At 33.0% G+C, this 12,784-nt stretch overlaps 1 protein-coding gene across 4 annotated transcripts in view; it reads left to right on the top strand.

Moving 5' to 3' along the window:
- Positions 1–12,784, top strand: part of Nav3 (neuron navigator 3) — a 349,764-nt gene that overhangs the window by 302,551 nt on the left and 34,429 nt on the right. For all 4 annotated transcript variants that reach the window (XM_026396971.2, XM_026396970.2, XM_026396969.2 and 1 more), the window contains 2 exons: positions 5,944–6,055; positions 12,139–12,260. In XM_026396971.2, coding sequence (XP_026252756.2) covers positions 5,944–6,055; positions 12,139–12,260 — 234 coding nt within the window. The remainder of the gene's footprint in view (positions 1–5,943; positions 6,056–12,138; positions 12,261–12,784) is intronic.

Here is a 12,784-nt window from a genome sequence, read left to right as displayed (position 1 = left end):
ATATTGCTCTCTGGTGATCCAACAATCCCAAGAAAATGTCTGAAGTCTGTAGAGCACAGGTTTTTAAACTCTATTCCTGGAATTCCTAGTTGTGTTTGCCTGTTTAGTCATTCACTATATTGAATTTCTGCTGTGTAAGAACTAAACAGTACAGACAAATGGGTGGGTTTGCAAGATGTGAATCTATTTCCTATCTCTATCTCTGTCTATAGATACAGATTCCTGCTAGAATATAAACTCCATGAGGACTATTATAATACATTCCTCATAAGTTACATACGCTATAAATTTTTATAGATCACAATATTTCCCAAGAGGCTTATATTCCTTATATATGAAAATGATCATATATATGTACATGTATAAAATGTTCCACCTGGACTTTATAGTCTATATATGGACTATACATATAGCCCATATATATACATTCTTACATATGTATAGATTCTACATAGAAGTTACATTCTAAAAGGTGCAGATAACGATAGACATATAATTAAAGCATCAGATTTTAGGTGATGATAATCACATTGAATAACATAAACCTGAGAATGAGAGTATTGGGAAGCAGGATGAGCAGCTAACACATAAAGACATAAAGACCAAGGTGGCCAAATGTTCTTGGTTACATATAGGAAACAGATAAGCTGCAGCTCAGATCCTGATTTTTGCCTTCAGAGAGTGATGTGAGCAATCAGGTGGCATTATAGCCTGAAACTACATCAAAATTTTAGTTTGATTTATATTTCAAAATCATTCCTTTGAATAACATCCTAACTATTTTCTGTTTCCACATGCCAGAGAACACAGATTCTCTGGCCAAATTGGTGTGCCAAAATACTGCTTTTATATACTTATAGCCTTGTAAGAAAGAAAAGACATGTATGAATAACTCAAAAGGCAGAAAATTATCATTCCATTAGAAATATTAGAGTGTGATGCCATGAACATTCTCAAAGGGAACTTGTGCATCCGCACGATGCCTGTAGAGTGGAGATGGCACTGGGAGCTCCTTGCCATTGGCAGGATGAAGATTAGCTCCGGGGAAATGTAGGAATGTGTTTCAGAGAAAGGAACAGCCTGACATTAGCAGCAAGAAGAAAAATTACTGGGAGACATCACTCAGAGCATTGTGCAGGTCGTACTTTCCTCACAGAATGCCAGTTGGGAAAGGTTGTGATACATATCATTAAATTGGCAAGGATTCTGCAAATGTTTTTTGACAAGTGGAATTTCTACAGAACTTCTGCTAAATCTTTGCATTCAAATTTACTAAATATATAATATTTAAAATTAGGAAGGCATTCTAATTAGTGCCCTATAGCTATCATACTGGGGCTATTAGAATATAGATTAAAGTGAACTAGGTTATTCCCACTCAAAGGTCAGAGCAAAATAGAGGAATATCTTCCCCTAAGAGTGATGGAACTCAGATATTGGCCCTTATGCTAACCATAAATCTCAGAGCTTCCTTATTCTTACCTCTTTGAAACTTTTTTTTGGGGGGGGAGGGTGGGGGGAGTGTGGAGTAAGTAGCTGAACCCTAATGTAAACCTTGAAAGTGAGGACATTAAAAGCCAGATCTTTGAAAAAGATAATGTGGAAGCTAAAAATTTAGTTGATTTTAGTGTTTACATTAACTCTTCTCATTCTATGTTGATATTTGCATTCTAGAAGTGTTATTAAAAATACATCCCCAGGATCAGACAATATTATTTGGAACATAATATAATGCTAATCCATAATTTTTAAATTGCTAATGGTGTTGAGTTTTGGTGAATGTCATTTACTTGAATCTATATACAGTAGTCATAGCCAAATTATTTAAATTGCAACATTAGCAAGATTTCAAGGCAAATACAAAGATGAGGAAGAGAAAGAGAATGTGTTCAAAGAAGCTACAGCTGGATAGTGTGAGATTACCTACCCGAGTGTCAGTTTGAGGAAGTGAGACAGATTTAGTGCCTAGAAGGTTAAGTTGTTTGATGAGATTTGTTGCCAAGCTTCTGAGATCTCAGTAAGAGCTTTGACAGTGAGAAATTTGGAAAGAGAGAGATACAGTTAGGAGATTAGGTTGTAAAGAACACCAAGCAAGGTTGGTATTATATCGCGATATTTGATTATTTTATTTTGAAGCATTTTGCAATCGTCTCAACTTGTTTAGCCTCAGAGACATGTACAAAACTGCATCTATATTGACTCCATCTGGACTCTTAGATACAAGAAACTTTCACAGAAAACTGGTATCTTATATAGGCAGTGGGTGGTGTTAGATCATCATTATCTCAAATGGTTTATCAGAAGGAGGAGGAAGTATCAACAAAATAGGATTTTATCACTTAATTCCCAAGAATAGTTATCCTAGCCACAGTCTTCCCTTTGCTATCTATTAATGAGAGTAGGAAACTGGAAAACACTGAATTAGAGAAGCAAACTATAAATTCATATCTCGATAGCATATACATTTCTCAGGATATTTTTTGGGAAGGCTTAATTAATGATTCTCGAAACAAGCATGTTGAACTGGCCAATTTTAAAATAGAGAGATTATAGGGAAATATTTTAAATAATCTAATGATTTTTTTAGTCAGCTATCTCTGGAACTCATTTCTAATCAGTCTTTATCCAGATTCTCCACCATGGACAAAAATTTTAAAAAGGATAATTATGTCTAGATACAGCATTGCAATTTCTATACATTATAGAAATCTTATAAAGCATAGCTTAAAAAATAAATGTGAACAACTATAGTTATGAAGCAGAAAAATGAAGAGTTGAAAACAGTCTCTACATCAGAGTCAAGTTTTTATTTAAAATGCTTTCTGTTGATCTCTACTATTATTGGGAAAGAGAAAAATGCAAAACTAGCTTTATTGATCTCCATAGGAGAAGATTCCACTCAATTAGCTATGTTGAGACTTTCTGTTTATACTAAGCAAGAAAAGTTTTGATGTTTTTTTATGTCACCCTGCTCCCTAGGTGACAAGTACCCTCATATATATATATATATATATATATATAAAACTAAATAAAGATAAATTAAGTGAAGTCAAAGTTTTCAATTATTCCTTGAAGGTAAAATATATCTGTTGATCATATCCCAGAACATTTCAAGAAAACCATCCCAACATTTACTGAGATCATAAATCAGGTGAAAAGATACGTTCTTCAACACCTAAATAAACCTAGTGCATTCAATGGCCTGAAACCCCACAGAAGGGAATTTCTTTCCTTCCTTCTTTCTTTCTTTCTTTCTTTCTTTCTTTCTTTCTTTCTTTCTTTCTTTCTTTCTTTCTTTCTTTCTTTCTTTCTTTCTTCCTTCCTTCCTTCCTTCCTTCCTTCCTTCCTTCCTTCCTTTCTTTCTTCCTTTCCTTTCCTTCCTTCCTTCCTTCCTTCCTTCCTTCCTTCCTTCCTTCCTTCCTTCCTTATTTATTTATTTTCTGATATGAAAACAGAAGTTTCGAAATATAGGAAGACATTTTGCTATGGCCTCTAAGGGACAGGAAGATATTTAAAGCAAAGGGGAAAAAATCATATGAAAATGCCTAGAAAAAGATGGATATAGCTTGAATGACAAAAGTGAGACTAGACCTCATTAGGAAATAAGGAAGAAGGAAGGTTTTTGTAGATTTGTGGCAATAACTAGTGCAAGTTGGAACAGGTTACCTCAATCAGCCTAAAATTTAGTTTTCTTTCAAATTAAAGACAATGGGACACATTGCAGGTACTTTAAGTTCACCTGTACCAATTTTTTACAGACGTTATTTTCCCAGGTTACATATAGTAAATACATTTCTTACCTAGTTATTCTTCCTTTGGGTTTACTGAGCCACATTAAGTAATAGCTAACCTGTTAATATTTGTGTTTTTTAAAAGAACCTTAATTTTAGAATGGGATCATTCTTCTATGGCATATTGAACACAATATTCTTTAAAAAAAATCCCTGAACAATTTTCTCCACTTTTAATAATTTTAAAAACAGTCTCTAGAAGAGATTTCTCTAGAAAAGATTAAAGTTTTAACACTGAAATAAATCAACTAGATGAAAGTTAAGCTCAGTTTTTAGACCTCATTTTCACTTTTCTCTTTTAAAGATATAGCCAAATATTTTAACAGATTTTTATTCCACAGTACCAATATTATTGATTTTAAATTGAAGGATAAAAATCTGGATTCAAATAAAATGTAACTTGTATCCTAGTGTTTATTTTATAAAATTGGATTTAGATTATGTGATTTATTAATTATGTACTATAGGCATTCTTTTGAATAAATTTCTAGTGGAAGCAGAATCAATTTCCAGGAAATTTTTCATCTCTTGGGGGACTTATTTTAAGTGGAAAAATATATTAAGTTTTGATAAAGTTATCTATCGCTACTTGGGCAAGGACCTAAATTATAGAAGTTGGAGAGACTGGGATATTAAGATGAATTGGGTTAGAAATTTTCCACAGATAGTTTTACTTTTATGATAAAGAAATGTACTTGGATTGGTTACACTCATGTATTTGAAGACACACCTATAAATCTGTCATATTATTATTGATTTCTTATGAGGTCCTTTGTTTTATAAGCCTTTAAAGTTAAGAGTATCTGCTTGTTATTTAAAATATAATTATTCTGTATTAAGATCAGATAGCCAAAGAAAATAGATACATAAGTTATCAAGTATGTGTTCCAAACTTGTATATCATCTCAATTAACACTGTTTTTAAGAATCTAAAGTTAGCATAGTTACTGGGTATTCTCATGTATGAAGCAATTTTCTGTAATGAAAATCCTGACCTTTTTTTCTGTATTCTGGGAGACAGTTGAGGATGCATGAACTGTCATGGAGTTAACAACCCAAGCCTGATTCTTTAGCTTTTTTCTAAAGATGCTTGAGGAAACGATGGATGACAAATGAATTACCAAGAAATTATCCAAGATGCTGACAAGGATATAAGGATAGTTTTGGGGATTGTGCCTCTGGCAAGAAGGATACCCCTTACTATTAAGAATCTAGTGTAAATGTCTCTGCTGAAAGAGCTTGGTTTCTTTCTTTTATCATGTACCCCCCCCACACACACACACACACCTTCTGGCTATCCTATCTCACTCATTATAAGTCATTTCTGTTAAAATAATTCATTTAAATAACTATGAAAGACAAAAGTTATAGTAATTTGCATTGAGACAACAAAATTATTCTAAATTCAGTAAGAATACATTTAAAATACATTTACTATAAAAATTTGATTTTACACTGATTTTTTGGTGATTTATTAGTTAAGGGGTATGTATTTTATATCTCTCCAGTCACTGTTTTAATTCCTATGTTGCTCTGGCTTCGTGAGGCTGAGTCCCCATATTAGCAATTTTATTGGATGAAAAGTGTCAGAATCTAGGATGATCTGAATATATCAGCAGAATTTAATAAGGTGATATTTAACAGAAGTGAGTTAGGAATGAGTTCCAGATTTTACACTTAGATTCAAAGAAATAATTGCCAAAGTGCAAAATACTTCAGACAGACTCTATAGTCACTTATTTGATATCACTGCATATTTCTACTTGACAGTAAGTACGATATAATGCAGTAATATTATTCTGCTATCTAAATATCTAATATAATCATGGGTAATATGACTGTTTGATAACTAAAATGAGTGATATGATACCTTGTTTTGCTTTGCACTGGTCAGCTCTAGGTGCCACCCTTTGAAAGAATTAATGACTATTTAAATCACTTCTATAGGACAATAAGAAAAAAAATTGATTCGCCTTTATTTTAACTAAGAAAGAAGTTGTTAGATACAACTTGACAAATTTAGCCAAGTATCCAAATATCTCAGGAGTCTGGTACTATATAAAACCAAACCCATTTGATGATATACTGTGAACAAGGGCTTTCATTTTTGTCTCTAAATATTAAAGCTTCTAAACTCTTGTTTATTTCACAGGAGTCTGAACTTATAGAACTAAGGGAGACCATTGAAATGCTGAAGGCCCAGAACTCTGCTGCCCAGGCGGCCATTCAGGGGGCCCTAAATGGCCCAGACCACCCTCCAAAAGGTATATTCAGAAATGGTATCATTTTTCATCTTATATAATAGGTATCTGTTTTATTTATAGAATGGAGTTGTATTTACTCAGTGGCACTGCCTTTTCTAATGAGTAAGGAGAAATTAATGGGATCAGAATTCCAGAATTGCAGACTTTGAGAACAGTAGCTTCCTCTGTCAAATAATTTTTAAATTGATCTTAATGAATTGACTTCTATAGTTCTACATGTATTCTCTCCATTTGATCTGGGAGGCAGAGGTTATGTGCATATTGACTTCAAGCAAAACAATCCTAGAAATGAGTATGATAATCCGGATCTGAAAATAAAAATGAAGCAATCAATATGTTAATACCAAGTCTCAGGCATTTGGAGCAACTTCTCCTGGGTGGAACAATGTTCTGTAGATAATTTTAAAATAATAAGAAAACACACTAGAAATCAGCTTGCATTTTATTATGACCATGTTTATACAGTTTTAAATAATGAAAATATTCCTTTTTCCATCATCTCTACCCTTTGGTTCACCTCTAAAGAAATGCTCACTATTGTCATATCATTTTTTCTTTATATAGGTTCAATTTATTCATATTCTCTTTTCAATAGCATTAAATATTCTCTCTTCCAGCTAAAAAATTCTTTCCTAAATCCTCAGTTCTTATTATCTTTCTTCATATTTCCAGATAAATTATGGTAAAACTAATTTGGGAACCTTTCGAAGTCTGCAATCACCAATCACCTTTCAGCTCACAGGATCATAAATTCTATCCCTACTACTCCACCAAAGCTTTTTTCTCCAGGGTCAACAATGACAAACATAGCACTTAATCCAGAGAAATAGCTAAAATTCTTATTGTACTCATTATGGAAACCACATTTGGTACTGATGTCTAATTCCTTCTGGTGGACACATTCATTTTTTTCTCAAATCAAAGACATCCTACATTATTGGTTTTCCTTCTTATCCTTTGAAATTTCTTTCAAAGTTTTCTTTTCTGTGTGTTTACTTCATTATATACATTTGTTAATTATTGATATTCTAAACTCTCTTCCAAAATGATTCTGAACATCCTCTCCAAAATTATATAAACTCACCTAGTGCTCTAGCTATCATTATCATTTATGTGCCACTGACTGTCTCTGTATCTCTAGGCCAGGCTCATCTCTGGAGATAGAGCTCTATCTTATCTAGTTGCCAAGAAATAACTCCCCTTGGGTATCTTTGAGTATTTTTTTGGTACCTTAAACTTGACATCTCCAAACTTGAACTTCCCTCTTAGCCCTCCTTCTCCTTCAGTGTTCTTTGCTTCAGTAGATGGTATCACCCTTCTTTCATCTAGATGTCACTCATAACTCCATCTCTCTTGACTCAATGAATCATCAAGTTCTTCTGATTCTACCCTTTAAGTATTGATAGATTTGTTTACTTTTCCCTGATCCTGCTGTCACTATCCTTTGACTCTTCCCTGATCTGGCACCACTGAGTCCTACATAGCCTTTCTTCTCTTAACCTTACCCAATTTTATACCATTATTCAACTAAAGTCAGAGCAATCATCTAAAAGCAGGCATCTGCAGACACCCCCTTGCCTTTGGGATGAAAAACAAGCTCCTTGACATGAGATAATCTCCCTTCACAAACTTTATATTCAACAAATATTTAATGATTGCTAATTATATGCCAGATGTTGTCCTTGACTTTATTTCTTGCTCTTTCATTACACTGTGTATTCCGTATTTCAGCTTTCCTGAATTTCTTTCCATTCTTCATAAGTTCTTTAAACAGTCTGTTTACTCCACTTGGAACATTCTGCCCTGTTTGTTCAGAATAAAAACTTTTGGAAAACTGCAGGAATTAGCTTAAATATGCCTCTTTGTCCCCCTAAACTGGATGAGGTCTCCTGTGATAAGTTTCTGGAAATAACTGTACTTCCCTTATTAAAATTTGCATTATACTCTGGTGCCTCTGAGGTCTGTGTGTCCTGATTTATGTAGGAGGGTTTGTTTCTTCATCCCAGTGCCTATAGCGTTGCCTTGCACATTAAAGGGGCTTATTCAAATTTCATAGAAAAGAATAACATCATTAAGAATATATAGTTGAATTTAAATTTTAGGAAAACAGTTATGTAAAATGAGGTCTACTTTAGTTGAAAGACAAACTGGATTTCTATGGGCTACTTCTGTTAAGAATTTAGCAATTTTCCATGTGGGGGAGTTGATTTATATGCTGCATGGAAAATTACTGCGTATTTAAAGCTTATCTTAGAGCTATAATAAAGCAGCTTATGTTCTAAGTCTTCATGTCGTAAATAGGTCCAGAAGGGATTTAAAAAGGCTTAATCCCTTCTTTAATACAGCACAAGTCACTGAAGTGAAACTTTCTGGAAGGATTCCTTTTATCTTAGGCAACAGGTAACTTAGTATATCTACTGGAATTAAAAAATTGGAATTCCTTCGCTCAGAAATGTGGGAGGGATAGTGATTAAGAGGAACAAAATAATATCATATCTAAGTGGTCAAAAATATGAAAAAATAATTGCCTATACTTTTAAAATTAAGGAAATAACTAGTTATGAAGAGTTGACAGTATATAAGACATGTAGACTGTGTTTCTGAAATATTAAAACAATATTAAATTCAGTGACTCTAACATTATGTGTATTACAGTGACCATTAATATTATATGAATAAAAGTCAGTTGGATTAGTTATGTATCTTTCTATGGGTTCAGTGGATTGCATAGTTTATATGTCTGTGAAATCATATTGAAATTCAGTTTTTGTGACCTTTAAAAAAATTTTATGTAAAATTTTAGCATATAATCTTATCATAACTATTTGGAGTAAGGCAACACTTTTATAGATGATCAAAGTATACAAAATTGCATAAAATTTATTAATTTACCTTTTTCATCTCTATTTATACATCACATTTATTAACAGTCTGACAAATAAGAAGTCTATAATAAAATAATATTTATTTATTTACAAACATTTAAATGTCTGCTGTGCATTTGGGAATTTTGGTTCTTGAATACAAAGATTAAAAATGAGTGACTCTGTACCCAAGTGGCCCACATTTCCTTTCAATGAAAGGTAAATATATATTTTACCACATATATCCATGTTACATATGTTATATATATATACATATTTCATATATAAAACAACTGTAACAAATATAATTATTTTAAGGCTGACAGTTGAAGGCATGGGAAATTTTACTTTAATTTTTCCAAATATACTGTTCTTTAAGTCACTACCTCTGTGTAAACATGGAGTACTTTTTCTTTAAGAAGTACCAAATAGGGCTGGGAGTATAAGTCAGTGGTAGAGTGCTTGCCTAACATGAGTGCAGTCCTGGGTTTGATTACCAGTACTGCAGAAAAGAAAGTACCATGTAAAATTAGACAAAATATAAACATATATTAAATTACTATTAGTGATAAATATATCTTAGAAATAATTGTAAGCAAACAGATTTTCATTGAATCAACAATTAGAATAAATTCATTTAACAACAACAGCATATTAATGGATTACTTCATACAGTGCTGTACAAGGCCCTGGACATAGACAGTAAAACCAAAAATAAACATGGTCTTTGTCTGCCTTGAATTTTCAGTTTAGTGGAAGAGCAGAAAATAAATGATCGTGTATGATCATTGGTATAGCTGGTTCATCCAAAACCATTCTAAGGTGGACAAGAACAGATTACCATAGAAAAAGAGGGTACAAGGAAACCTATTAGAGGTTGCATAGTCAGGAAGGACCTTCCCACAGTGGCCACATTTAACAGGAGATAGTGTTAAGTAAGGCAGTGGTGATGAAATTTTTCTTCTAAGAAGATTTTTGTAGCTCCTGTGTATAGAATGGTTTGAAGGTGAGAAAGTTGGCTAGCTATTCTTGCTGTAGAGCAGGTAAGTGATATGGGTAACTTGAACAGTGGCAGTGGTGGGGCAGAGGGTGAAAAGTGAAAATTAATGAAGGAACAAATGTGTAACTGAAAATGATACTTTTAAAGCAGGCATCTCCATGTGTTTGGATTATCTGTATTCATTGGTTAAGGCTCTACGATGCCCTATACACTGAATCAAATTCTTACAAGCACTAAAAGGAAGTTTTTAGAGAAAAATAAAATGCATTACCCATATTTTTAAAACTTTGAGATTAGTGAAATCAAGTATAGTTTATTAATTCCAGGTATGATAAAAACTCTAGAAATCTCCAACATGTCTGTTTTCTTTGTGAAAGTTATTCGAGAAAAGTTAGTAAATGCTGTACCTTATTCAGAAAAGCTAATAGCCAACTGCAGCAGAAATTTAAAACATGAATAGATACCTTCACATAAGTTTCTGTGATTTATTCATATGACTGTCATATTGATTAACAGATACTAGGTTCCTTTATTATTGAATCAAAACAGTATACATAAATAAATAGTGTACATACCTTTAGATTTTAAAATAGGTAATTTTTTTGTTAAATTATGAGAATCAGTGTTTTTATGACTCTAGGGATTCTGAAAAATACTTCAGTTTTCTCCTCCCACAAAATTTGTCAGCATAACTATTTTAATAGGGAAATTAAGCTATTTACTGCTGATATGTGTGTGTGTGTATATATATATATATATATCTGAAGTATGTATATGTATATACATAAATCACATACCCACATGTACACTCATTTATAATATATTCTTCTTTTTCTGTGGTGCTACGGATTTAACCCATGGCCTTGTGTATGCAAGGAAAACACTCTACCAACTGAGCTATATCCACAGTCCTATTATATATTCTTAAAGTAATTGGTTATATTGCCATGGATCATTTTTACTAATCAGAAAATTGGTCAACTGGACAGGCTTGATTTTATACTATTTTTTATAAGAAAAATTTTAAAAGTTATATGGTAAGTTATCACATATTACATATTCCACTTAAGTTTTTTTACTTGGCTAATCTGCATTGATGCCAATTAAGTATGTTAATAGGGATGTCTTAAAAGTAAATTTGACCTTATAAATTCTCTTGGTAACTCACTAGCACTTAATATCAGTTTACTGTAAGTAAATAAAATTTTAGTTTATTTTAATTTTGATATTTACAAAATAAATCTTATATAGAATAAGTAGAAAATTTTTTAAAGTTATAAAACATCAAATGCTACTCTCTTTAAAATATCTTGTATAACCAGAGAAGTGCTGCATGCTTTGGGGAAGTTTAGCCCAACCATATTACATGGCAGGTAGCACAATAGATATTAGACTCAGCCTAGCTCTGAGATTCATGCCACTATTTTTAAGCTATATTACCATGTATGAATTATATATAATAGATAAAATCATTTCATTGGTTTACTTCAATAGTAAAATTAAGTATGCAGGGGCATACTAGGCATCATTATTAGTCTTACTGTTTTGTCACAGACAGGGACTGGGGGTATGTTGGAAGAATAGCACCATATGATATATGTTCTCTGTTTAATTTACAAACTGCCTATCTAGACTCTCTCTGGAGGATCTTCTCTTCATTGCTTCTTTGACCTTGGTCAAGTCAACTCCTTTGCACTTTAATTTCCTCATCTGCTAGATGATGTGCTTATTTGACTTCCTAGGTTTGTTTTGGCTCCAACATGGCATGATTCAATGAAATGGAAAGTCAGTATATTTGGCTTTAGTAACTTTATTCAAAGCACAAATATTAAAAAGAATTAATCTCATCCTATTATGAGTTTCCATTTACTCCATGGAAATAATCATTTGGAATAAATCATTTTGGAACTGCTGTTTGATCCGGGTATTCAGTAGAAATCACTAGCATGGCATTTCAATTTTGGACAAAATTCAGAACTCATTAAAGCATCAGTGTTACAGACTCATATGAGATTCCTGATGAATCTTAATGTAGATAACTCAGTTAATTAAAGCAAATAAGGTTGTACTTTATTAAACTTGTAAGACCAAAACTGTAATAAAATGATCTGTACAAAGCCTGTTGATCTTTGTTGGAGAACATACTCCACAAAGCCTCGAAGACTTACTTTGTTTAGACTGCAACTTTTATGAGCAAATGTGATACTCTCTGTTGCTAGATCTCCGCATCAGAAGACAACATTCCTCTGAAAGTGTTTCCAGTATCAACAGTGCCACAAGCCATTCCAGCATTGGCAGTGGTAATGATGCTGACTCCAAGAAAAAGAAAAAGAAAAACTGGGTAAGCCCTCATCACCCATCTAATTAAATAGCTTATTCTGGTATAAGGACTTAGGCTTTTTTCTCTGGAACTTTAAAAGTCTGCAGCAATTGACAGAGTCCCATTCAAGTACCTCTGGCACCTCAAATGTTGCACTAATCACTGAGATTAGGCTGGCATGGTGCTGAAGAGCATATATTCTGGAGTTAGAACTAAGAGCAGGGTTTTATTGTCAGGGTGAAGAGGAAGAAGATGATAAAGATGATGGTGGTAGTGGTGGTGATGGTGGTGATGGTGATGGTAATGATGGTAATGGTGGAGGAAAAGGAAAATTGGAGTTGATAATAGGAAAGAACAGACATTGAAAGCTAACAACACACATACCCCTGGAATCAACAGGGACTACAGGGTGAATGAGATTTTACCCCATAAGAAACCAACTGCATTAGCGTGTGTGTTGTTTTTTGTTGTTGTTATCAGTAGAACATACTGGAAATGCAGAAATGAACTTTAACAGGACTGGACCTTAAATTTGCTAGAGATAT

The sequence above is a fragment of the Urocitellus parryii genome, chromosome 5, assembly GCF_045843805.1.
Source record: "Urocitellus parryii isolate mUroPar1 chromosome 5, mUroPar1.hap1, whole genome shotgun sequence".
Taxonomy (NCBI): Eukaryota; Metazoa; Chordata; class Mammalia; order Rodentia; family Sciuridae; genus Urocitellus; species Urocitellus parryii.
This window is presented reverse-complemented; position numbering and strand designations above follow the sequence as displayed.